The sequence below is a fragment of the Rosa rugosa genome, chromosome 7 (genome assembly GCF_958449725.1).
Source record: "Rosa rugosa chromosome 7, drRosRugo1.1, whole genome shotgun sequence".
NCBI classification, from domain to species: Eukaryota; Viridiplantae; Streptophyta; class Magnoliopsida; order Rosales; family Rosaceae; genus Rosa; species Rosa rugosa.
In genome coordinates this window covers 18,483,059-18,510,483 of record NC_084826.1, presented here as the reverse complement: position 1 = coordinate 18,510,483, position 27,425 = coordinate 18,483,059, and the positions used below count along the sequence as shown (strand labels likewise).

General features: G+C 39.6%; 4 protein-coding genes and 1 long non-coding RNA gene across 7 annotated transcripts; 3 read left to right on the top strand and 2 right to left on the bottom strand.

Moving 5' to 3' along the window:
• Nucleotides 1-185: 185 nt before the first annotated feature.
• LOC133722423 (uncharacterized) lies at nt 186-1,687 on the bottom strand. 2 transcript variants are annotated; one of them, XR_009852730.1, is made up of 3 exons: nt 1,124-1,687; nt 719-777; nt 186-545 (listed from the first exon to the last, which is right to left on the bottom strand). It is a non-coding gene; the product is annotated as an uncharacterized LOC133722423 (long non-coding RNA). The 2 variants fall into 2 exon arrangements; XR_009852729.1 differs by having other exon boundaries at nt 719-1,687.
• A 1,427-nt stretch (nt 1,688-3,114) lies between these two features.
• On the top strand, nt 3,115-3,861 carry LOC133722954 (uncharacterized). The gene has a single exon (XM_062149797.1). It carries the CDS (start codon nt 3,115-3,117, stop codon nt 3,859-3,861), a length of 747 nt encoding a protein of 248 aa, XP_062005781.1.
• Nucleotides 3,862-6,607: 2,746 nt separating this feature from the next.
• LOC133720097 (NDR1/HIN1-like protein 26) lies at nt 6,608-7,640 on the top strand. The gene has a single exon (XM_062146283.1). The coding sequence runs from the start codon at nt 6,756-6,758 to the stop codon at nt 7,494-7,496; it is 741 nt and encodes a 246-aa protein (XP_062002267.1). The 5' UTR covers nt 6,608-6,755; the 3' UTR covers nt 7,497-7,640.
• Nucleotides 7,641-16,343: 8,703 nt separating this feature from the next.
• Nucleotides 16,344-18,707, bottom strand: LOC133723581 (chloroplastic group IIB intron splicing facilitator CRS2, chloroplastic-like). Of its 2 annotated transcripts, none has more exons than XM_062150445.1 (7): nt 18,234-18,707; nt 17,920-18,012; nt 17,640-17,802; nt 17,464-17,548; nt 17,311-17,383; nt 17,040-17,127; nt 16,344-16,571 (listed from the first exon to the last, which is right to left on the bottom strand). In XM_062150445.1, the coding sequence occupies exons 1-5, from the start codon at nt 18,449-18,451 to the stop codon at nt 17,346-17,348; spliced, it is 597 nt and encodes a 198-aa protein (XP_062006429.1). In that variant the 5' UTR covers nt 18,452-18,707; the 3' UTR covers nt 16,344-16,571; nt 17,040-17,127; nt 17,311-17,345. The 2 variants fall into 2 exon arrangements, with proteins under 2 accessions (XP_062006429.1, XP_062006428.1); XM_062150444.1 differs by having other exon boundaries at nt 17,311-17,378.
• Nucleotides 18,708-23,105: 4,398 nt separating this feature from the next.
• On the top strand, nt 23,106-24,573 carry LOC133719907 (NDR1/HIN1-like protein 26). Its single transcript, XM_062146096.1, has one exon. The coding sequence runs from the start codon at nt 23,149-23,151 to the stop codon at nt 23,893-23,895; it is 747 nt and encodes a 248-aa protein (XP_062002080.1). The 5' UTR covers nt 23,106-23,148; the 3' UTR covers nt 23,896-24,573.
• Nucleotides 24,574-27,425: the final 2,852 nt, after the last annotated feature.

Genomic DNA, 27,425 nt, shown 5'->3' with positions numbered 1-27,425 from the left:
ATTTATACCCCACAAGCTTGGGGATAGTTCCCAGATCTGTGCCAATAGGCATGTAATTATTTCTTTATTTACTTTTAATTATTCCTTTGTTTTTTTTGTTTTTTCCTTTACATTCATGGATTAGAAAGAGCAGCTTGGGAATGGAAACAATACTCAGGGAATGGCAAAATGCTGCATACCAAATGCATTATTAAATAATTACATTGAGACATAATTGCAGCAAAATAAATCCACATTTACATATATTTTCTCCTTCAAACAACAACGAGTTTAAATGTCTGGCATGCCTAAGCCCCATTCACCTTGGACTAATAAAAGCTTCATGTATCTAACATACAATTTCAGTCCTGTAGTATCCTCTAAGAGCTAGGCTGCTGGGAAAAATTACCTCCTTCCAGTAATTAATATCTGTAGCTTTACTTTTGAGGAATTACTTCTACGAAAGCTGATCATCATGTCATTTGGATACTTGGTATTATTGGAGAAGTCAGCTGATCATCATATGTCATTTGGCCAAATCTACCAACTTGTGATCTTTAAGTATGCTGACAAATCAATAATCAAAGACATCCAAATCAAAGATCGATAAAAAACAAGTCTCATGTTATCTAAAACCAGCAATACTTTAAGTTTCTCTGTTTCTTCAACTATATACATATATGCATCATATCTTACACACTACAAAGTCGAAGCTTTCTTATAGAGAAGGAGGGAAAACCTGACAGTGTAATAACTGTGTATTCCAAGAAGAAAATTCCCCAGCTCTCAAGCAAGCCCCTGAATAAGTAAGACAGAGAAACCACAAGCACACGTTAGCCGTATTAAACAACAGATCTCAAACATAAAAATTATTCATTCAATTTGATTGGCAAGATTAAGAAAAAGAATGACACTGCTCGTGTAGTTTCTTATGTTCCTTGCTGCAACCAGATACAGAGAATACTATGAAGTTAAAAAAAGCCAGTGGAATATAAACATAAAACAGCATAAATTGAGAAAAGTGCATTCAATCAACATTTGCAAGTATGGTTTTGTTAGTTCACCAATATTGGTGGGTAAAATACAGAAACTAAAGCATAAATGTCACTCAAATCGCAAACAAAACCAAAGTTTTGTCACTTACTGTGGACTTTGGGGGAAAAATGAAGAACAGAGACGACGAAGAAAGGGAGATCTCAGATCTGAGGCTGCAAAACCCAGAATTGAAAAAGTAGAATGAAACTAGATAGCAAACCCCATAGCTAGCTAGATGAACAATTGGGATGTAGAGACAACACAAAAGACAACTGAGATTCCTAACAACGCTTCCAATTGCTCCGCCAGATGCCAACCCTCCTTTTGAAAGTTTGCGACATGAAAAGGGGGAGGACGGAATGATCTAGATCGGGAATTCGGAGAAGGGGGAGGGGAGGAATTGATTTTAGATCTACTTTCTCTCTCTAGAGAGCCGAGAGAGAAAATCAAGCTACAGTAGCGATGGGAAAGGATTTCCCCTGGTTGTTGACGATGGGAGAGAGATAGTGAGATGGAAAATACGTATTTGCAAGTATAAAGATTTTGTTCTATTACCTTCTTACTTAAAAATTAATTATTTATAATAAAATATTGTACTTTAATGGGTCCCTTCTTACATTTTCTTTATGGGGACACATGATCTGTGCCTTACTTTTGCATTGGGCACACATATGGATATATGTCCCTTTTCATCATGCAATGGGCACACATACAACAAGTGTCCCCATTTATGTGTCCCCTTAGGCCTCTTTTCTAGTAGTGGTGGAAAAATCAAGCTCAGCTTTGATATCTGTTGCTATGGCCTGGTAAAGGAATTCTTGCAAGTGAATTCTCCAACTAATGATTGGGTAAAGATTGCAGCGTGGGTGAAAAATTGGACTCCTCTGGAAGGGGACTTTGTTAAACTGAATGTGGCTCATTTGTCAGTTCTCTTAATTATGGTGGTGTAGGAGGGGTTCTCCGTAATCACAGAGGTGAATTTCTAGCAGCCTTTTCTACTAGAAAGCAATATATTACATCTCCCTTACATATTGAGCTTCTATCAATTAAGGCTGGGATTGAATTTTTTCAAGCTTTTAACGTCTCTACAGGAATCATCCAGAGTGATTGTCTATTGGCAGTACAAGCTATAAACTCAGTGGAGGAAGACTTATCCCCTCTGGGTAACATTATTGAAGACATCAAATTGCTTCTATTGAGCTATCCACAATTCTCCTTGCTTCATGCTCCTAGAACCTCTAATAGAGTAGCTCATATATTGGCTAGCCATAGTTTTGATTTTGATGTATACTTTGAGTGGTTTACTCATGCTAGCTCTAGACTTCATTCTAGATGCCTTTTTGTACGATTCAAATCTTTTACGATAAATAAAATCTATTCTTAATTTCAAAAAAGAAATAAAAACTAAACAAATACTTAATCACTAGCTTGTTGAAAGTATGTACGAAACTATGTACGTTCTTGTATAACACATAAGTTATAGTTTTTTTTTTTTTTTTTTGAGTTGACATAAGTTATAGCTATTGCTCTCCACAATAGAATATTTATCAGCCATTATGCATAACTCAATTCATCCAAGAATTTATCCTATATATCCGTCCTAGGCCTTGTGCGATTAAGGGTCAAGAACAACGATCAATGCTCAGTAAAATGAATTAGCTAGATATTCCATATTGGGAATAGATTAACATGATCATCTTCACAGCGAATGTCTGCTACAAATCCATTTGTCCTCGATCATTTACTTAACATAGAACTGCTAATTATGATTACATTGATCCCACGCTCTTTACGCGTACTTCGTATCCCGCCCACCTATTTTTACATTCCCTCCTCTGTTCTTCTCCCTTCAATTCACATTTCAATCTTCTACCCCAAAAAAACTCCCGTCTCTTCTCTCTCCGAAGAGTTACTTCTTGAGAGAGAGAGAGAGAGAGAAACCACATATGCCCGGCCGGCCATATATATATGGCTTCTGGACCCCAAAATAATCAGCCCAGAAACCAAGAACAACATTCCGGTCAACACTCCCAAAGCGAACTACCTTCTGCCGTATCCAACTACCCCCCATCAGGGGGTAACAACTACCCTCCATCCGCAATGAACTACCCTCAGCAACCCTACCCGGGGGTCCCACCGCAGGGCTACCCGGGCTACGGCTATAACCCTTACCCCCCCGCAGCATACGCCCAAGACCCAGCCACCGCTTATTACGCCACGCAGACATATTCACCGGCAGAGGAAGGAGCCAACCACTGCTTCCGCTGCATCTGCGTAATCATGCTGGTATCATTCATGTTTACCCTCATTGCAAGCATCATCCTCCTCTTCGTCGTCAAACCCGAGCATGCCTCCTTCAAGGTAGATTCCCTCAGCGTCTCCAACTTCAACACAAACCCGGCAAACAAAGTCCTCACGGGAAAATGGGAGGCCAAAGTGAATGTGGAAAACGGTAGGACGAGACTCAATATCGAGAATGTGGAGCCCAGTCTGTACCAAAAGGACACCTGGTTGGCGCGCGGGTCGTCCGTGGGTATATCGTCCTCCGGGTATTGGGACGAGTACAATTGGGGGAGTTCTCCTAGCACGATTGAGTTCAAGTTCGAGGCCAACAATGTCTCGGCGCCGGCGGCGGATATTGAAAAGGAGATCAAAGAAACGGGAGGCGTGACTTTCAATTTGAGGTTAGATATGAAATATGTGTCGAGGTCTTCTGGGTTTTGGTGGCACTTGAAGAGTGGGAGCATGAAGGTTACGTGCAAAGATTTAAAGATTGGTTTATCGGTCGGTGCTAATAGTGGATCGCTTACTGGTGAAAAAAAAGATTGTGAAGTTTCCGGTGGCTGAGAGATCGAGATAGGAGACAAAATGGGTTGGAGTTTTTCCCATTTTTCTTGATTTTCTTATTCAATTCATGACCCAAATATGGAGGGACGGGAAATTGTCATTTGGTACCTATAGATGAACTAAGTGGTGTTGTTTCTTTTTTCTTTTTTCTTTTTTAAAAATTTTTGGAAATCTTGAAATCTGTTAATTTGTTGTACCATTTTTTTTTCCTAGCTTCTTTGTATTTTTATTTTTTTATTCTTGAAATATTTTGTTCATTGTTTTTAGGAAAAAAAAACTTATTAGGTCTATACCCCCACCAATTTGTGTATCCAATTTCTCTCTTATTTGAACATATTCATTAGCTTTTTATAATTTAATCATTAAAAAGTTAAATTCATTCAAAGATCGTGCATAAAATCAAAGCAACAAAAATCATTTAAGCCTCCAACAAATGGACTGTTCTGGTAAAAGTTAGCATTTCATGACCACTATTCATTTGTTTGATGCAAATGAATGTATAAACGAATTCTATTTACATATATGTTTTGTAAAGAAGATTTTTAGTTGCTGATTTAACTTTTAAACGGTTAAATCATGAATTTAGATTACCAAATGTATGCAATTAAAAGAGAATTTAGATGTATGGACTTAAGGTTTTTACTTGTTTTTATATGGTAATGTTATCCGAAAGTCAGTTGTGGAATAAATAAGTGAACAGATGCTATATAGTCATTCGTGTAGACAAAACCAAACTAGAAAACCAAGTTACCTCTATAGGATTTCGAAGGCTGCAGCCGCTGAACAAGAGGAGAAAAATCCCCGAGCAACAAGCCAAGGATTGCCTTATGGCCCAGATCAATTGGATAAGTCCTTCCAATTGAGCTTTATAGTCGAGCCAAAAAAGCCTACTCCATGCACAATTTATAACCAACAGCCCATTCCCTCATCGTCAGTAACCATGAGGTCCATGATCATGCCTCCAAGCTCGAGCTAACCGGAAGCCAATAGAGGTTGCTTGGAAATCCTACGCTTAGAAGATTGGGATAATGACCATTTACACAATTTGAGCCTAAAAATTGCCAACTTACTCCATTAAGAGTTTTTTACTCCCATTTACCCAATTTAACATCTATTGACAATATTGCCCTCATTTTAATTAACAACTACTCCCCTCAGACTCTCTCTCTCTCTCTCTCTCTCTCTCTCTCTCTCTCTCTCTCTCTCTCTCTCTCTCTCTCTCTCTCTCTCTCTCTCTCTCTCTCTCTCTCTCTCTCTCTCTCTCTCTCTCTCTCTCTCTCTCTCTCTCTCCTCCCGGCGGAGTCATACGGTCCGACCCGAATTCCTAACCACTTCGAGTCTACGGCGACGTTGGCGATGAGCGAGACTTCTCCGTGCAGTGCCGTCGTCCTCCATCTCTGAGTGGTGGCGCACTGTTTGGCTCTACACTGACTAGATCGGCACCAATTCGTTTCCTCTCTCTCTCCGATCCCGACCACCACTGCCACGCGAAGAAGACGCAAGAAGAAGAGGATCGTCGAAGTTGCAGCCTCTGCAAGTCCTGGAGTTCAGGTCCGAGTTTTGTTCCGGGTCGGGGCTTGCACCGACGTCGTCTGCCCAACGCTCACGGAGGCCACTTTAGTCTCGATCCGGCCAGTCCTTCAACCTCGTCGCCCAAAAGTAGCTCTTTCCAACCTCACTTCCTGATTTCCGTCGCCGACCAATTCAATGTCTGCATTGTGGGTTTCAACATTTTTTTTTTTGTCTGAGATCGATGACGTCTACACCATTCCTTTTTTTTTTTGGGCAGACCACATGCTACAAGTTGTCTAGTATGAGAAAATATGCAGAAAAAATGTTTTAATTCCAGTTATGTACTAAAATAGCATCTATTTGGTAGATTTTGTAAATTGGTGGCTGCCTGTACTAATGTTTAATTGTTGTAATCGTCTTATTGGCATTTTATTGGGGGGCAAAATAAGATTATTAGGGGGCAATAAAATGTTTATTGGGGCAATAATAAGATTATTTATTTGGATAAACCTCCTAAAACTTTCAAAATTAAAAACATTTTCATTTTTCAGTAATTATTGATCCCCAATAAACTTGTTATTGGGGAGCAATAATATCCTCCGGTGACCTATAAGATCTCTGACGATCTCTTTTGAAAAATCTGGCGACCTCCCGGTGAGATTTCCTGCCTGTGACCAGAATCCGGTGAATGATGAACGGATTCCGGAATTCAGCGGCCGGTGATCGGAGTCCAGCGGTCATTGACTGGAATTTTGTAACCGGTGATCGGAGTCCCGCGCCCGTTGACCGGAGTCGGTGAAGTTTCTATTGACTTAGAGAGTGACAAAGAGAGGGAGGGCAAAATTGTCTCAAAAATATACAAAATATAATTAAAAATAAATACTTAATTGGGTATTAGGGAAAAAACTGTGTAATTTATTGGGTAAGTGGGAAATCTTATAAGATGTTTGGGTAAATGGGGTTAATAAAGCTCAAAATTGGGTAAATGGAAATCTCTGAGTTTTTAAAGGCTTTGTAAACTAGCTAGTAAAACAAGACCCTGCAGTCCTGCACTGTGATTTAAAAATATATATATAAATAAAAAAGGCTGCAAGTGAGTTTAGAGTTTAGACGCGCCTAAAATTTAGTTCTTAGTGAAGAATTGAAACACTTTCCAAATGGAATAAACTATATCGATCCAAACTTTTCAGAGATTGGTGTCCGCATCCTAGTAGAATTCCTTATCTCCTTTAAAATTGAATTCCACTAGTAAAAGGATTCACTCTCTCCGGACCTCATATAGTGTTAGATATAGGGCTTAGCCCATGGTAAATGAACCGGATTAGTTATTTAGTTCGCAGCATAGCATCTGATCTAGCAAACCTTGTTGTTCTCTTTCAATAATGGCTACTCCGGCCGGCTACCCATCCGCCCCACCCTATCCCTATCCATCCCCACCACCAGAGGACCTCCCCGCGGGGACAAATCCAGCCAACAACCCCCAGACCACTGGGCCAACTAGGCGTACCTCCCTCGGGGAGAACATCGGCAACTTCGTGGCCGCACTCTTCGTCTTAATTATACTCACAGCCTTGATCAGCATCGCCGTTTGGATGTTCTATTCGATAACCATGGAGAGTCCAGAACTTCCCGAGTTCAAGATCGAATCAGCCACCGTCTCCCAACTCAATACGGAAGGCTCCTTGACCGCCACGTGGGACATCACTTTCCTCGCCAGTAACCCTAACCGCAAATACAAAATGTACTACGACATCGTCCTTGCATCGGTCCTCTACCAGTACGGTAACACCGTTATCAGGCTAGGGCCAACGCCGCGTTTGCATCCCTTGATTCCCTTCTCCTTGAAAGAGAGGAACCACACACGTGTCCATTTCAAGCTAGGAGTGGTGAGGGAGTGGTTCGGCGATGGCGTGGCACAACAAATCTCGTACGACAGGTCTCGCGGATTGGTGACATTTGGGGTTAGAATGGCCGCTGCGGTGAGGTTCAAGGCTAGGCTACGGCCTTCGGAACACTATGTGCTGCTGGTCTCCTGTGATCGGGTCGATTTCGGGTTTTCTAGGAATAATGAGACCGGCGTATTGACGGGTCAGTCTGGAGCGTGCTCTGTGGAATCTAGGTAGTATCGTTTGGAACCAAATTTTTTGTTTTTTTTGTGTTTTTTTTTTTTTTTGGGACATGTGGTTTGAACCAATTTTTTGTATTTTCTTTGGAGATGATGTTTGAACCAGTTTCTTTTTTGTTTTTGGACATGTGGTTTGAACCAATTAGATATAGTCCTTGTTTATGACTTTTGGCTATTAATTCAGTTAATTTTTTGAATCATTGGTAAATTTGGGATTAGTCAGCTAATTGGAATGCATATTGGTTGTTCGGTCAAGCTCATGTGGTCATTTGATTAATTTAGTACTTAATCGTGCTCAACTGTCATTGAATTTAGATTAAACAAAAATATAAGGAAGTTGGAATACTCATTATTCTCCATCATTGGATTTTTAAAAACAAAATTATTAAAAGTTGGAATACTTATAGCTTGTGGGAGTGTCAGAAAGTTAGGAAGGTTTGGAAGAATACTTGATTGGGAGGGGTTGTGAAAAGCTGGAAAGAGCAATCTTTTATTGATCTGTTTTACAGAGTAGTTGAAGAGGGAACAAATAAAGTGCTGGACCTGTTTGGGCTAGTAAGTTGGTGGATTTGGAAGAGTAGGAACTATGTTCTTCACGGAAAGTCGGAGGTAGACCCACTGATTCTTGTTCAAAGGTGTCAGGAATGGCAGGAGGAGTTATCCAAGATGATGCGCAGCAACAATCATGCTGCTGCAGGTGTGACACGAGCTAGTGAAATGGCTTTACAAGTTAGTAATTGTTTGGCTCCAGTTTTGTTGCAGCTGGTCAACAGTCTCTTTTCTGAGCGGGCGTGCCAGCACCGTTCGGGTGCGGTCGTTGGGGGTGTCCCTTGACCTGACTTCTTTTGAGCGACTGTAGACGAGGAGAGCACCAACCTCGTCGTGCCTCGTGGTGAGGACTTTATCTTGTGTTACCAAGTCGATACTCAACGTTGTAGATTAAGCAGAGAAAAATCACCGGGAAGTAGAGAGAACTTGCCAAAGCGTGACTTTAGCTTAGCTAGTTTGAGAAGGCGTTACCCTTGCTTAGCTGGTTCCGTAACCGTTGTGGTCGCGGTACTATAGTCGGCTCCCGAGGAGACTAGGACCGAAGCACGTTGACAGAGAGTTTGGTGGCACTGACAGTCGGCTCTTGAGAAGACTAGGACTGGAGTGTGATCACCGGTAAGAGAATGAGAGGAGTTGCTCTTAGAGAGGGGTTGACAGGACCCGCCCCGGATTTCACCCAAAAATCCGAAGTGGCCATGCGGGGCCCACCTTAGAAGAAATTCTACCAAAAATTTGGCGGAACTTCCCCTAAAATGGACTACCCAAAACCTGTAGAAAGCATAATTACACTTCTAAATCCCCCATCCTTATTCTCCTGGAGCCACCCTGCTCCCCAAATCAACATCAACCAGAAATCACATAACACAAATCACAACTTAAATAACATTAATTTCCTTAGGTAATCAGAGCAATTCTAACAGCAAGGGTAATCAAGGAAAACCTAAATCAAATAAAAATGCGGAAGCCATGCTGTTGACTATGCCTCAACTCCAATGTACGCCCGACCTCAACTAATTTCGCCTGCAAACTGGGCATTTGAAACCGAAGGGCCCAGGGGAAAGTAATTGAAAAACACGTTAGAGTGAGTGGACAAAAATAAACGACTAAATAAATAATTTAAATAAAGCAAGTTGTATTACTTCCCCACGAATTTAAATTCATAAAACTTCGATGCATGCAACGTTTATAAAACGTATGTCTTTAAAACTCGGAGTCTCGTGAAAACATATCAGTCCCCGCTGGCTAAGAGAATCAGACTAGCCCCGCTAGTCAAGTAACAAATAAAAGGATATGGGGAAGAGATTTCACCATACTGGTAAAGGAGCCCCTCAGGCTCTACCTACCCTCGACTCCCACTCACACATAGATTGTGTGAGGAGGAGAACTAATAACCTCGACTACCACTCACGTGAGGAGGAGAATAAATCACCACGACTGCCACTCACAGACACAAAGTAAGTGAGGAGGAGAATAAGCTACCTCAACTGCCACTCACAAACACAAAGTAAGTGAGGAGGAGACCTAATCGAATGACCCAAGTATGGTGAGGAAAAACAATCGAAAACCAGTAAATCAGTAAGGCTTCCCCAACCTCGCAACAAAACATGAGTATGAATCCCATCCATACTCGGAAAATCTCAAGAAAATATATACTCCAATGACGTGGCCCCGCACGCCAAAATATTCTAGAATTCATAAACCATTAGGCGAGAAATAATCGATAAAATAATTCAATCGAAAATCCCATTTTCGAAAAATATTCCAAAAAATCTCAATATCGACGAATAAAATATATTAATAAATTCCGGAAATCACCTCGGAAAGTAATTCGTCGAAAATCACTTAAATCATGATTTCAAATAAAAGCCATATATCGGAGATACTTATCAAAGGCTCAAAATCCATTCCCGAATCATAATTGAAAATAAATTATAATTAATCTCTGAAAATTTAATCATATTCCGAAAACAAATCAAAAAAAATCCAAATCTGAGCATAATAGATTCGTATCTGAAATTCATATGGAAAAACAATGCCAAAATTATAATCCAAGGCAAAATATTATGCTCGATAATAAAATGATAAATAAATTATTATTTCGGGAAAAATAAATGCATGCATCATTCTTTAAAAATAAAAGTCCACTCACAGTACTATTCAGGTGATCACGCATATGAGTTCCTTCGTAGAGCAATCGCTCGGTACGTCACCCTTTGATTCGTCGATTTTTCCTTCGATTCGTGGAACAAGGCTTGGAGGAATGCCACCCCCATTTCCAGGCGAGTCGATTAAGTCCAGGAAAGCCGCCGGAAATGGCCGAAATCTGGAAAATGGCACACTGCTACAGTAAACTTCAACAGTTCGATTCGTCGTTTTCCGGCCACAACGCTGCGTTCCACCACCACAGACGAGTCGAGGACGGAGAGATGAATCGAATGGTGGTTGCAGCTCGCTTCCAGGTGGCCGGATGCGAGCTTGATGATGATGAACAGTAACTGGAGAAAAGAGAGACAGAGAGGAAACGCAGGGGAGAGAAGAGAGAGAGAGAGAGAGGAAAAGAAAGTTACCCGGCCACAGTAGAAAATCAAATTTATACTTTCTACCATCTACAGTAACTTTTGTTTTTCGCCCATAACTATCGCATACGAACTCCGACTTTTACGTACCACATATGCACGCGCTCGGTTTAACGTTCTCTACAATTTTTATGAAGGAAATTTTCTCAAATTTTGACCCGAACAAAAAGTCAACTTTTAGGGCCACTAAAAGTATCGAAACAAAGTAAAAAGTGAAAGTAATTGTCGTTTACCGTCCAAATGACTAGTAAACTGGTAAATTGAGGTACGGGATGTTACAGGGGTTGCTCTAGAGAGGCTTGGATAATCTTAGAGATTGTTGTTGAATTGTGTTGTTAATTGTTACTTGTTGTAGCCTCTATATATAGACTACCAAGCCATAGTGGTTGGCCTTAAACAAATCATGATGTGTTAGGTTTGAGCACTTAAACACTAATGGAATTGTTAGGTTTAAGCACTTAAACACTAATGGAATTGTTAGGTTTGAGCACTTTCTGCTCCTTTATTCCTTCAATTATATCTCTACCAATGGGCCTTCGACTTCTTCATATCAAATGATCCATCATGAGTGTAGATCATTCTGGTAAAATTTCAGAGCTTAATTCCATGTGGTTGGGCCGGAAACGATGCTGGACTCCTTACAGGTCCAGTTTTCTAAGAGATTCTCTGCAGAAAATTGGACTGATTGTTTGAAGGCTTTCCACTCAAAACTAGCTCTGGCACTCTTCATAATAAATTATCCTTGGGATGTCTAGAATTAATCTGGAAAGTTTTAGCTCATTTGGATTTCGTTTGGTTAGTCTGCCGCCCCTCCTTCCTTGTTTAGCTCGGTTTCTCCTAGTCGAAGTAGAAAAATGTGCTAAAGTTGACTTTCATTTCCATGCTTCCATCATTTCCTTTTCTTTCCATAATTATGCAGGTAGGCTTTATTTAGCCTCTAAAATAATATATTTCGAACTTTTTGACAATATATAGCTTGAGCCACTGACATTGGCTCAATTTCTCCAAGACACGCCTTGTCAGGCCAAAATGCTCATTTTGGGTCCAAACAGTAATATTTCTAGTCCGGTTGTGTATTTTGATGGGGCTGTAAGTACAGAAAATGAAAGTGTTGGTTTGGGGTTGTGGTGTTGAGTCGAGATGGGTGTCTTATGGGGGCTCTAGCAGTGCCCTTGCCATTTCCTCTCACGCCAATAGCAACTGAAGCTTTGGCGTTATGGCATGGACTTAATTATTGCAAGACTCTGGGATCAGGAGTGTTATGATAAAAGATGATGCCCTTAATATGCTTAATGGGCTGAAGGTTGATGGTTGGGACCTTAGCGAGATTGGAGGAGTACTGGATGCAATGAGATTGGCAATGAATGAGTTCGAGTTGAATTCGTGGAAGCATGTCAAGAAACGATTCAATGAAATTGCTCATCGTTTGGTTAGATTGGCGCTGACGCTGCCACAAGCTTGGCATTGTAAGGAGAAGGGGCCTTTATGACTTCATGATTTGATTGCTGGAAACTAGTTGTTATGCTTGGGATGCTCTGTTTAAGCATAAACTCCCTGACTGGATGTAATCCTTTTTAGTTAATAAAATGGGTGGTTCTAGTTGGACCTCCAAATTTGCTATTTGGACCTCCTATACTTAGTTCACCTCTAATTTACTTTTTAGAATACTTGAAAAGCTAAGTAGACCTCCTTATTTTTATCAAAACGCCCTTGAACATGAGATATAACAATCTGTTACTCTATTTTTTATCTCTCTTCAACCACGAGAAAAAAAATGAATCAAAATCACATTATATTGCTCTCTTATGAGTAAGTATCTCCTCCACAAAAATTAATCAGAGGGTTGGTTCTCGATCTTGATATGTTATTGGAATCTCTTTGAATTTGCTAAAAGAAGGATTTCAAGCGTTTTTGGGTTAGAAGATCAAGTAATAACTATATCATAATATTCAATTAATTTAGTTTTAAAAAATTCCAAATCAAATTTTTTTGAGTTTATTTTTGTATTAAATGATGGACCATGTATAGAAATTATTATTTTTACTTAATTATTTTAGGTAAATTGTAAAACTACATAGACAATATAAAGAAATTTTGAAAAGAAAAAAAAAATTTAATTGAATGTTATATTTGATTGGAGGAGGTAAGAAGAGTATTTATTTATTTTTTCATTTTTCTCTGTTTGTCCTTATTTGTCTTTTCATATAACTTGCCAAAGTCTATTAATAATTAAAAAAAGTTGGAGGTCCAAATATTAAATTTTGAGGTCTAACTAGAATCACCCTAATAAAATTTCTTCTCAATCAGAAAAAAAAAAAAAAAAGTTAATTACATATAAGTGCATCTTTGAATTTTTTTTAGTCATAAGGCCACCAACTAATTTTTTTCCCTCATAAGGCCACTAGATTTAAAATGGTGTTATATTTTGGATATAAAAACCAACATATTTACATAAATGCCACTAGAGTAAAAAGTCAACAACCATTCTCTCTCTCCTCTCCGGCGAGGTTTCTAGTCACCTCCGGCCAACTTCCGGTGGGTCTCCGGCCAACTCCGGCGGGTCTCCGGCCAACTTCCGGCGAGGTCTCCGACGATGTCACAAAATCTACTGTCACCAACAACAAAAGCTACTGTTATCAATAAGAGATACGCTCCCAAAAATAAAAAGCTACTAACACTATTAACAAAAGCTACTGTCACGGACACAAAAAGATACTCTCACCAGCAACAAATGGCTACTGTCACCATCACCAGTAACAAAAGCTACTTTCACCATCACCAAAATTTACAATCATAGTTGTGAAAATCTATTACAATAGATGTAGAAACCTACTGTCAATGTGCTAAAAAGCCATTATAACATAAGCTACTAACATCAGCTTAAAAAGATACTAACAGAGACATAGAAAGCTACTATCAGCTTGTTGAAAAACCACTATAATAAAATTCTCACTACTAGAATTTTTCTCATATACATCGGCCAAAAACCGATGTAAAAAAATATTTGTGCACATGTGTTAGTGGGTGATGTAAAAGATCGCCAAAAAATAGACATCGGTTAAAAACCGATGTCCCATACTACCATAAACATCGAATTAGATTATAGACTCGATGTTAAACTGCTATTATGATCACAAATTGGTGTTTGTAGATATTGTTAAACCTTCATATTTATGCATTTAATGCTTAACGAAATATAGGTCCAATAGCACTAGTATTCATTTTAACATCGTTACTCATTCTAGAAACAATGTGTAATATATTCTTACACATCGGTATTTTTGAAATTTGCCTGCTGTTTATGAGCTTTACGAGTACTTGTCATATATCAAACTATTTAAGATTGAATCTACATTCTTTTGTATTAATCGACCGATGTTCATTATTATGTTAAACATCGTTTCTTTTTACGAAGTGATGTCCATTTTTCTATTAAACATCAGTTTATGAGGTTGACACTGATGTTCATCCTTATACCAGACATCGTTTTTTATTTAATAAATCGATGTTCATTGATTTGTTTTACATCGTTTCTTACTTAAAAAGTCGATGTCCATTGCGTTGTTTTACATCGTTTCTTACTTAATAACTCGATATGCACTGAATAAAGAGACGATCGATTTTTGTTTCCAATCTGCTGTATCATCTCTTTAATGACATCGTTTTTGTAGTTTAATACTGATTTGAAATAGACGTATGTACATCATGTCCTTCACATGAGCATGATATCCACTAACTTTGTAATTGCTGCTACAAAATCGATCTAATCCACATTTGACAACATGAAATTCCAAATAATTTGAATATGGGGCATTGCATTAATTTGTATCCAACATCAGAGATGATAATAGTTCAAAAAATAGGCAAAAAGACCCCAACCTACGTACTTCAAGGCTAGCCTAAAACATACCATTGCAATAAGTGTACATGTAGTTTTGTTCACAGTTGCTGCAACAGTACAACTACTCCAAAATGGTTCACAAAAAATCTAGCTAGCCTTGCTCAAAATCACTTTGCTAGTTTGCTGCAGACGCCACCCTAACAAGAAAAATCAGATGCACATATTACCAAATAGCAATGGGATTACACACATTAACAAGAAGTATAAGTATTGGAATTGGAATTGGAATAATATAGTTACCTTATCAGTAGGTGGAGGAACAATTTCGCAATCATCCACATTTTCTTGCACCTTTCTTTCTTTCCATCCCTCTCTTTGTTCCTTTTCTTTCTTTCTCCTCCCTCCTCTAACAGACCGTCAGCCACCTATACTTATCCCTTGAAAACAAAACCAAATGATTAAAAAAAAAAAATTTTAAAAAAAACTAGTAAAACCAAATACAAAATAGCTAACAACTTAAAACAAAAATAACCGCCTCAGTAGATAGACCAAAAAATTAATGTTAAATCGGAACCAGGATACCACAACTCCACTCACATGCATAATATAAACTGCATATATTATGAACTACCTAGAACTTCACAAGGAAATTAAATCAACTCAGACCTATAAAGTGCGATATATATGTTCAAAGCTAGTATCTAACTTAGTTCCAACACTCCAACGAAAGAATACACTCAAATGAATGAATTAAAAGAGCGAGGTCTTACCTGATAAGGAAGAAGAGCTAAAAGAGTAGTCAAGATGAAATCTCCTTAAGGAAGATCCAAGTGAGATGAAATCTCCTTAAGGAAGATCCAAGTGAGGTAAAATCTCTTCAAAACAGATCCAAGTGAGGTTAAATTCCCTCAAGACGGACCTTAGTGAGTGAAATTAATCTCGTCAAGGAGGTGAAATCTCCTCAAGACGGATCCAAGTGAGGTGAAATTCCCACAAGGTGTATTAATTATAGTGAGGTGAAATCTCCTCAAAGCAGATCCAAACAAGGTGAAATCCCTCAAACGAGGATCAAAGTGAGGTGAAATGACTGAAATCTCAAAGCGGATCCAAATGAAGGGAAATCTCCCCAAGGGGATTTAGTCCCCTAGAAAACAATCATGTGTGGTAGCAAAGCTATGCATTTACAATTAAGCTCAAAAAGGTATCAAACCAAAAAAGAGAAACAAAAGAACCATGTTACTAACAGCAGAAATAGCAAAGACAAAACACAATTAACACTTAAGTAATGAAACTTGGAGAATTTGGAAAAACAAATATATAGAGCCCGACACTCAGTTTCTCCTTGCACCTCCAGAACAGCAAGTCATTTGCAACTTGGCCATGGTAATCAAAGCTGAATCTAACTTTAGCTATTCTCTTACGGTCCCCTCCTAACATTTTACCTTTCCCATCATATAATCAAACCTCATTCCCCTTGCTAAATTTTTGCTAGCCTATCTCATATATATGCAATAACATTTGTGTTCCAGTAGTAGTAATTACCAATTGGAATTTACCTCCTTTTCCATGAGATCCTTCTCTTCTCCCAGCTTCTTTCCCTGTTCTTGCATTACAGCCACACCAGCATGGGCAATCTGGTGTTGGGCTTTATAAACAGTAGTACTTTTCATTTCTTTTCCGATATGAGGTCCAAACAATTTTTGTTTATATAAAAGACTCCTCCTTGCTGGTTTTGACAGCTACAGCTAAAGGATATTGTGTCCATCGATTAATAAATAGGATCTCCAACAAGGTTAAAGATACTGTTGCAAACAAAAACATAATGTTGCACACTTTCTCGTAGGACTATATATAGAACCAACCATATGGGCCTCTTCAATTTTCACCTGAACTTTTACTAGTCATCTTCAGTATAACAAAATTGAGCCTGCATCTAACTTATGAGAAGACTCGTCAAACTCACTTTCTATCTTACTTGAAAACAAACATACAGAGGCAGCAAGGAAGAAATTACCCATATAAAGATTGATAATATGTTACAAAACTAGCAGAGAGATGGCCATACCTTCTCAATGAGAGCTGTCATGGTTTCCATCATGAACTGCGTCTGCACCAATTATGTAAATATTAATCACGTGAGATAAATCCAGTATCTCACACTTGCAATACGAGACAAGCAAAAGAATTCATAACATTATTCTGGTCTACAAGAGTAAAATAGAGACGGAGAGAGAACCCAAAACAAAACAAACAAAATGAACAAAATGAACAAATGAAGAAAGGCCATGTACATAATATGCAGGTTGCAGATGAAGAGTAAACCATAAGATCATCTTTGAAAACTTAAACACTATTATAAGTTCACATACTATTTAGATTGTCACGGTTCAAGGTTTAAAAGTTAAACTAGCTTTGAAATTTAACTTTTCTGTCATAAGTTCACATAAGTTCACATGAGTTCTATATATGAATCGATCATTTTAATTTACTTTTTCTCATATGCAGGGGCATCTTCTGAACTTGTTATGGAACCAAACAATACAGACTTTTAATTCCACGGTTTGAGAGACCTTACCTTCTTAGCAAGGAAAATTACAGCATCAACTGTACCCTCTGCATATATTGATCTACCACAAACATTATGCTGAAACTCAAAAGAAACTCTACAAAGGAGAAAGTATTCAAAGGAACAAGATTAAAACATTACACAAAAAGCAAACCTAGTCATTTCCTTTGGGATGTCCCAGAGTTTCAGGTATAAAGTAATAAGACACGATCAAAAGTATGTAACACCAAAATGAACCTATATTAACTCAAGATAGCAAACAAAGATGATGAGAACACACCGCTTCCCCACTATAATTCATGTAAGCTTGAGGCTTCACCACCAAAATTGGTTCCTCTCCAATGGAACCTGTACTGATCACACCAAGAAATCTGAATGAACACCAACACGTATAAGAGTATGAAAATAAAATTTACAAGGACTGAAGACCGACCTATTCCAACCAGTGCCTTTGACTGAATTGTATTCATCACAATGCCCTGCATTTTGGAAATACTATCTATCATTTCAAAACCAACCTGAGATGCAAAAACCACATGAAAAAGCTTAGTCTTTGCATAGCACATAATCGAAAAATAACTAAACAAATAAACACATGAGCAAATTTACATTGTGCCTAGTTCCATGGTACTTATTTCCAGGGTTACCCAATCCAACAATCATCCGTGGAGTGTATTCCACTTTAAATCTATCGCTATTCTCCGGCAAGGAAGCTTGTACAGAAAAACTTGTTGAAACTGAACACTTATTCAGAAAACCAGTTCTACCGGGTCTTCGTGGATATGATATATGCAACACGTTTACATGCACAAAACCAGGACAAACATATCAGATTACAATTTGTGGAGAAATTGGCCAGTAACAAAAAAGCAAAGTAGGTTTCACTTACAGGGTACCGAGAGCTTCTTCGGTTCGAGGCAATGGCGGTGACAGCGAGCTCCAAAGGGTGGGAAGACTAGTCGCAGAGGAAAGAGAGAGACCGCTACCATGGATAGAATATAGCAACTAGTACAATGAGAGCTCTATATGGTTCTTATTAGAACCCAAGTAGATGCGTTTTGCAACAAAGGGATGACTGATTAATTGAGAATATATTGAAGCAGCTATGAAGAGCCATTACATGGATAGCAAAAGTATAAAGAAATCAATTTAAGAAAACCCATACAAATTTAAGGAGACAAGTGATGAAACAAGATTCCTCACCTCGATGTATAAAATGAAGAAGGTGGAGAGTGAAACTGGAACAGCTGCCGGGTTTGAGATCTGTAAATTTTGAGATCTCGCCGCACTTGATGTTGACCTTTTCGAGCTTGCAGGGGTACAAGGAGAAGTAGCCGTCGGTGAAAATCTTTGCGTTCAACCTCACAGCAGCCATCGATTTCCCATATTTGACTGACAGATTGAGAGAAGGATTGGTTCATAGAAGCAATCGATTTCCCCAATTCGAGAGAGAGATTGAGAGAAGGGTTCTTTTCCTTCTTTTAGTCTTCCGAGATCCGAGAGAGAGAGAGAGAGAGAGCTTGCTCATGGAGGTGATGGCGCCGGCAAAGGGGCGGAGGCGGTCAATGAGAGAGAGAGATAGTAGCGGGAGTGAGCGGAGGAGGGGGAAGTGGTGGTGGTCGTGGAAAGAGAGTGGGAGAGAAGGAGGAGAGGGCTAGGGTTCGGGGAATAGCAAGAGAGAAAATGGTCGCCAGTTTTCAATTGTGAAGTTAGAGATAAAGTGAGTTGGAAAAATTAGAAGTGTGGGAATGAAAATTTTGTTCCCCACGTTCTTGAAAATTTTTAACTTAGTCTTTCAGCGCGTTTTTGAAAATTTTTGAATGAAATATAGACATCAGTCAACAGTAAAAAACGATGTCAGATATATGCATACAAATCGGTTTTTGAGGAATCGATGTTAATGACATTGTTTTACATCGCGTGTATTTCTCACCGATTTAATTGTCATGATGTCTATGAGCATAATTCTAGTAGTGTCTATATAGTTTCGGAACAAAATTCTATATTTAGAAATGTAGTAAACAAAATTCAAATTTAAAGCACCAATTTTCACATGCCCAAGATATCTAATCTCCATATCATCTGATCAGATTTAGAAGAATTTATAGAAACAAAAGTTTAGACTAAAAGCAGATTCACTCATAATTTAAAAACTTTCCAATTCTGTATAGTTTCAGAACAACAAAGATTTGATTTTTTCTACATCAAACTGAAAATTGATACGATTAGAACGAAAAGGAGAGAACTCACCGGAGTACTAATTAAGCCCACCGACCTAGGGGAAGAAAGAAACTTCAGAACCAATTTGCAGAAATCGAGAGAGCGTTTGAATTTGCGATTCGAATTTGAAGAAGGTGATAGTAGCTCCAGATCGCCGGAGCCTAGCTCCAGATCCATGACCTCAACTCGCATACCAGATCCACAACCTGCACTCACATACCAGATCTTGTGGACGACAAGGATGACGATCTGGCCGCTGCAGAAGATGGAGGAGACTCTGACCATGGTCGATGAAGCCATTCCCTCCGGTGACGCACACCGCCTCCGGCCCGACCCGCATCAGAGATCTCGACAATGAATTCGAACTATGGAGAGGCTCAATCACTCTCTCCTGGCAACCTGACGACCAATTCGAACAGTGGAGAGGCTCGATCACTCTCTCCCGACGGTAGTTAGCTCCGGTGGTCTAAGAGCTCCTGATAAAGGTTTGTGGTTACGGGTATGGGGGAGAGAGGGAGGGAGGAAGAGAGAGACAGTTTGTTTTGTTTGTAGAGGGGCAGAATTGTCATCGATGAAATAACTTGAAGATGGAAGTGGCTTTATGTGTACAAAAAAACTTTGGTAGCCTTATGGCCAATTAAAGTTTTAAACTGACACTTACGAGTAATTTTCTACAAAAAAAAAAAGTTAGAATACTCATAATTCTCCATCATTAGATTCAACCAAATAGTAGTTGTGCTCAACTAAGTTTAATTTAATTGACTATTAAAGCATGACTTACTAGTTGTCTCTAAGAAACTGGTATATTTCTTTGGGAAAATTTCGCAAACAGTACACCAAGTAAAGACCACTAATAATTCTTATACATAAAGTTCCAAACCAAACATTTCGGTACACGAAATCTGAAACTCGACCCACTATCAGTACACGACGTCAATTTTTGACACCAAAATGTCCATTATGCCCTCAGTTCTTTTTTTTTTAATAATTTTTTTTTCTGTTATTTTTTTTTTCCTTCGTTTTTATCTCTTTCTTCTTCCTTCTTCCGGGCTCACTCCCTCGCTTCCAACGCCGCCTTCCTCACCTCCACGCTCACTCCCTCGCTTCCAACGCCGCCCTTGCCCTCCAATTGAACACCCATTCCTCCACCTGAGAGCAGGTTCTGCTCTAAATTTAGTAGCTGGGTTAACAGAGGTGGGTGAGCTCGGGCTTCTTCTCACATGAAAACAGAGGTGGGTTTCGTGGAGCCGGAAGAAGGAAAAAGAAAGAGATAAAAACGAAGGAAAAACAAATTATTAAAAAAAAAAAAACTGAGGGCATAATGGACATTTTTGTGTCAAAAATTGACGTCGTGTACTGATAGTGGGTCGAGTTTCAGATTTCGTGTACCGAAATGTTTGGTTTGGAACTTTATGTATAAGAATTATTAGTGGCCTTTACTTGGTGTATTGTTTGTGAAATTTTCCCTATTTCTTTTAATGACTATATATAGTACTTTTATCTCATAAAGAAAAAAAAACTGCAGTATTTATTTTATCCCATAAAAATTATAACAAATTACATATAAGTGTCATTTTGAGACTTTAATTAGTCACAAGGCCACCTAAACTTTTTTTTTTTTTTACACATAAGGCCACTTTAGAGCCCAAAACCATAAGCTTCCTTTTGTGCTATTCCTATCTTGCCCTCAACCCCCTTCCTCTCTCTTCTTCGATAGAACTGATATGTATTTGAAACAGATCGCATTCTCATCTCTCTCTCCCCTTCACAAACTGATACGACAACGATGCAGACCTCACGATCTCACCGGCGAAGTACCTAATCGTCGAACGGTGAGTAGATTTCTAGCCTGGCCCGAAGCATCTGGTTCTCCACAAGCGAGTTAACCTGAAGACCTTGGATAGTGGTACCGCAATTTGAGCTCGGAAGATCCGTCGGCACATCATCGGTGACGCTTCTCCTTCATATTGTTCTCCATCGGTAACCTTCAGCTCCGGTTATCCTCATTTTCCTCTAGAACGTCGTCCAGAATATGTCGGCTTGTGGTCGACTTCTCCGGCGAAGGCCGACAGCCGCGACCAGAGGAGGATGTCTTCAATGCGTGTGGAGTCATCGTCCAAATTAAGCGTGTAGCTAATGCCGCCATCCACCGATTCTGAAATTGAGATTCCGGCACCGGTCCCTGATTTCCAGAATCCCCACCGCTTTTCGGCTTTCCGAACCTTCAACACTAAATTCCGGCAATTACTGCTACTTTAACTGGCTTCGCTTTATCATCGACCTTAGCCCCTAGAAAGTTTTCTTCAATGGTCTGGTGAGAGCCCTGTTTTTCAATTTTTCAATCATTTTGAAACCTAGTTTTCTAATACAAGTTTTTTTGTTTCAATTTGAAGGGTTGGATCATCTTGAAGGGTTGGAGATTTGGAATTTGACTGTTATATGTTTTCGTTTTGCTGAGTTTTTGATTTTTGTATAGATTTGAGGGTTGAATTATGTATTGTTGCTGTTTTTGGAAAAGGTAAACTCATTTGTTGAAATTTGTCATTCAATTTGATAGCCTTGGTTTGATTTCGGTAATTCCTACGGATTTTACGACTTACTCTAGTGAATGATGCTCATGGATACAACAATATGTTGATGGATTATGACATGTGCAATACATACAAGTTTGAGCAGATCAAAGGCTTGATATTGTAAATTTATAGTTGTTTTAATATTTCATAGTGGCTTTTGTGTTGGCTCGTAATAGCTTTCTCAGTCGGTGAGAGTAGCTTTGTTAGTCTTTAGTAATAGCTTTATCAATCTATACGAACAACTTTTGTTTTGCTTGGTAGTAGCTTTTAGTGTTGGTGAGGGTAGTATTTGGTGATGGTTAGAGTAGCTTTTGGTGATGGTTAGAGTAGCTTTTTGGTGTTTTTTTTTTTTTTTTTTTTTTAATGTTAGTGAAAGTAGTTTTTAGTGTTGGTGAAAGTAGCTTTTGTTACTGGTGACAGTAGTTTTTATCGTTGGTAGAGTAGCTTTCTGATGTTAGTGATAATAACTTTTGTTGTTGGTGATAGTAGCTTTTAGTGTTGGTGAGAGTAGTTTTTGTTGTTGATGACAGTAGCTTTTGTTTCATTACTGGTGACAGTAGCTTTTGTGACCTCGTCGGAGGTCACCGGCAATCTCAGCAGAGTAGCTTTTGTTGCTAGTGAAAGTATCTTTTAGTACTAGTGACAGTAGCTTTTGTGGTCGTCGAAGACCTCGTCGGAGTTCCCGGAAAAGCGCCAGAGACCCTACCAGAGTTGGCCGGAGACTTCACCGGAGAGGAAAGAAAGAATGATTGTTGACTTTTTACTCTAGTGGCATTTACATAAATATGTTAGTTTTTATATCCAAAATATAACATAATTTTTAATCTAGTGGCCTTATGTGAGATAAAAATAGTTAGTGGCCCTATGGCTAAAGAAACATTCGAAAATAGCCTTATATGTAATTAGCCCATAATTTATCAGGTTGACTAGAAATTTGCAAAAATGATCTACTCATATATATCTAAAAATTGAACGGTTAAGATGTGAATATGTGATCGAAAAGTAAATCTAATAAGCGATCCCTTAAAATGGCCAAAAAAAGAATCCCTTACCAGAAGGGCTGTGTTTTTCCGAATGACAGCAAAGTGAGCATAACGTGGCCACGTAGGTACGTAAGAAACTCTTCCAAAACAGAAACCCTAATCCTCAGTTCTAGTTTAGACTTTCACGATAGGATAGTGGTAACGGCGTCCTAGAAAAAAGTCATTTATCGCCTCTTAAAACGAATTCCACTAGTAAAAAAATTCTGCTCATCCTTATCTCCATCGTTTCATATTAGCAGCTAGCATAGCATCTGATCTAGCGCATCGTCTTTTTCTCCTTCAATGGCTACTATCCAAGACGACAAGACAGTCACTGGCTATCCGGTTCAGCCGGGTCAAGTCCCTACCGGTTACCGATCCGCTCCGCCCTATCCCTTCCCACCACCACCACCACCACCGGAGTTCCACTACAACCCCCAGCCCGCTGGGCCCAATAAGCCCACCTCCTTCGTCCGCGTCCTGATGGGATTCTTCGCCGTATCTGCAGTCATTATCTTAATAACCTTCTTGAATTGGCTGGTGATGCACCCTAAACTCCCGGAGTTCAAGGTCGAATCGGCCACCGTGTCCCTACTCAACGTGACTCGCTCCGAGTTAACGGCCACGTGGGACATCAGCCTCCTCTCCACCAACCCCAACAAGAAACTCAGAATCAACTACGACCACGTCGAGGCCTCGATTGTCTACGGCGACCACAACCACATCAGGCTCGGGAGAACGCCGTTGCGTCCCTTCGTTGTGAACCATAGGAACCAGACACGTATAGACATGAAACTCGGAGCGGTGAGTGAATGGGTCGGCAATGACGTGGCGAATGAAATCTCCGACGACAGGTCTCGGGGATTGGTGACTTTTGGAGTCAGGCTGATGGCTTCTGTGAGGTTTAAGTGTGGACTATGGCTGTCGAAATCCCGTTTGTTGCTGGTCACCTGCGATCGGGTCGATTTAGGGTTTTCTCCGAATAATGGGACCGGCTCGTTGACGGGTCAGTCGAGGGAGTGCCGGGTTCACTTCTATTCATTGTTTTGAGCTGTGAGTAAGAGTTAGTATTCAGATGGTTTTCTGGTAAGCTCAAACTTTTTGAAGCAATTGGGGTCCTTGTTTGTGATTTTGAGCTATGGATTATATGGGAGATTTTCTCGATTCTTTGTTCTGTTTTGCATTGTTAATACAGTGCCTTTGTTCTTTCAAACTAGATTTTATTACTAGATGCTGAAGTTTATATTCTGAACAATTTGCATTGAGTTATGATATACTAGCTAGTTGTCTCCGAGCATTGACTTTGAAGATAATATCTTTCTTGTAGTGGCGTATTTCCCTGCCCAGGCCTATGTAGTGACCTCAATCAAGCTATTATCTTCCTTGCTTTTGTTCAAAGTAGTGAAGCTTCAAAAGAACTATAAAGCAAGTTGTTTTTAGTATTGGAGTTGTGGTTTCCAAGCTTTCATGCTAGATCATTTCTTTTATGTGCTTAATGCTGGTTTTAGTGCTCAAGTTGTCATTCTATATGTGCTGGTCAAGTCGATGATATTGGAAACTGTATATCGTTCTTCCTAGGAACGCTGATCTACTAGCGACTCCCAGGTGGTGGGATTTTGGGAATATATTGATAAATTGCTGATGTCTTTGCTTTTAGGCTTTAGTCATGTAGTGGTCTTCCATATCAGTTCTAGTTATAGGAATTTAGTTTTTATGCTTCTATGCTCATGATGCAACTGTTCTGCTGACTGTCCTTGTAATGGTTAAATTGTACTTTGGACACTAATATTTGATACAATTTGTGAAAGGATAAATCGGAGCGGTTCAGTAAATGATCCGGTTTTAATCGGTCTTGATCCTTTCTTTCAAAAGTCTCTACGTTAATGTTTGTTTTTGCTTTCAATAATCTCGATTGCCTTTGTAATAATTCTTAATCAATAAATTTATTCATTCCTCACGATTCTTACTTAACAAGTTTATTCACTTCATACAAATGAAACTCCCTCTCAACCCTAGCCTCCGCTGGCAAGCATTTTCATGGCGAATGATTGTGCACCGCCCGGTCGACGTCAATTTTTGGACTCCAAGAACAAGCATTTGGCGTTGCCCCTCAAATGGATCGAGTCTTCGATCTGCTTCCTCTCCTCCTGTGACCTCTCAGGGTGGAGGTGGATGGCCAGTTTCTTGGCTCACCACTGATCTATGCCTGCAACAGGGGACATCTTTTTGGACCGTGGGAGGCTCAGACCACCTAGGGGATGCCTCAAGATCACGAGACCTGACTGTGATCGAGGTTTGTGCAATGATCGTGCCAGTGAAGAATGGCGTGACTGAGTAGGTTCGATGGCGCTAGCTGGACGCTGCAAACAACGAAGCGATATGAGGGCTTTGGGCAGTGGCTCGCTTTCTGTGCCCAGGCCGGAGTGTCGATTTTAATTCGGTGTGCAGAAGGGGAAGAGAACGACCTTGGGACTGGTGCGACCTGGTCTGGGAATCTGGTGGCGAGATTGGATTTGTGTGAAGGTCTGATATGTCGCTCTGTCTTGGCATTTAGATGCACTGGAACGTAGGTGGGGATCGGCGTGGAGGATGACGGGAAGCAAGCAACGACGACAGTATTGGTGGCGACCGGGATAGATGAAGGAGATTGGGTGCCCATATCAGTTGGGAGGCCCAAGTCCAATTGGGTTCCCAAACCAATGCCGAGGCCCAATTGGGCGCCCAAACCAAGTTGGATGTACAAACAAATTCTGCAGCCCAATTGGGTGTTCCAATTGTTTCAGCATGTTACTTGTATTTGGGCTCATCTGTGGACCTAAATCATGGGCTCTAGTTTTCTAGGGTTTCGTATTTGAGATCCCCGCGGCTTGATTCAACAAACTACGTCTATGTTTGACTTTGGTGGTACTGGTGAATCTTTTGGAGTAGTACTGATGGATGATACACGCTATTCTGTAAGGGCGGAGCATGAAATGTCAAATGACTGGACATATCTCTATGTACCACCGTGGGTACTACCACATCTTCTAGTGCTGTCTGTAGATGGTAGCGGAAGGGTATGTAATGACCATTTTGGCCTTAGGCTAACACAAATTTCTGGAAATTTGATAACACTCCACGAATGTTATCTGGAAGTGTTATGATATGATTGTAACCAACTCTATTTGAGTTTCTATCTATAAAATTATTTCTTGGTTCAAAAAAGAAATTAAAAAGTTTATTCATTCTCTTCAAAAAATAAGCTGCTTGTCTTTATTTAAAGCTATGAGATTCAAAATAATGCTGATTTTATTTTTTGTTCTAAAAGTATTGGAGTTGTGGTTACTAAAGCTTCTTCGGTTTCCTTGATGCTAGAGTTGGCATTGGAGCGATGTACTGTGAATTGTGGTCTTAGAGATCAGTTCTTCTCATAGGAGTTTAAGGTATATCTGGCAATGCTGATGGCGTATGTAACTGTTAGTTTGGTGGTAATAATGATTGTGATGTACTGATAAAATTGATACATTAAGGGTAAGGAACGAAGGATAAAGGGAGCGTTTTCAGTAGAGAATGCAGTTGCAACTGGTTCGAGAAGAACTGATATTAGAGCTGAAACCAGCTATATATACTAGAGCTGGAGAGCACAGATTACAGACACGTGGCACAGAATAATTGGCGATTATGAAACATGAACTAGTTAGATTAATAATCTGTAGTACTCCTGCTTCGTGCCTTAGTTTTCCCGTAGTTTTGGCTATAGTATTGAAGTTTATGCTTAGTTCTTTAACCTTATACTTTAGTTAGTTTAACTTGAGGTACCTGGAGTCTGAATATTGTCTGAGATGATGTTTTAGTGTAGGTAGATGACGAGGTATATTTGATGGATTAAACTTGTGATTAACCTTGGTACCTGGGTGCTCTACTGCTATTTTTATTAGGTTGCTTTCTTTCTTCGCATGCTTTCGCGCATTAAAAAAAAATGTCTTCTGGGGCGCCGAACGTCTCGACTAGTCCTTTTTTATTGCCGTAGCAGTCCCGCTAACGGTAGTCCTTGCCCCTCATTTTGCTGTGCCAGTTTCCCTGCCAGGGAGACAGCTAAGCTTCGTCTAGCCGTGAAAAATTCTGTATTGATCGACCTGTGTGACACTAGCCAATCAATTCATTCGAGGTACAATTGCCAAGTAACAAGTTTATTTGAAAATATTGAGCTATAGCTTAAACTTGTATTTTGTTAAACACTAACTTGATCAAACTTTATTGGATGCTCGGCTATCACTTATATACATCGTCTGGTATAAATACTGGAATTAAATGTACCGGTTATTGATGATGCTCCGGTTTTATTTAACACAAAAATTCGAACCTATCAAGATGATGAAAGTGATATCCATTCCTGATATGTTAGATGGGAAAATGCATGTGGCTGCTGGGCTACATCTTTTAGTTCTGGTCGTTGAAATAAAAGCCCGAATGCTGGGCTTTACAGTCACCATCCTTAATATTCCTCACTCGGTCATTTTCAGTTAATTGTAAGCCATTCTTCTTCGTCTGCTCTGTTTAAAATAAAATAAATATTGTAAATGGAGAGTTGGAGACTGCCA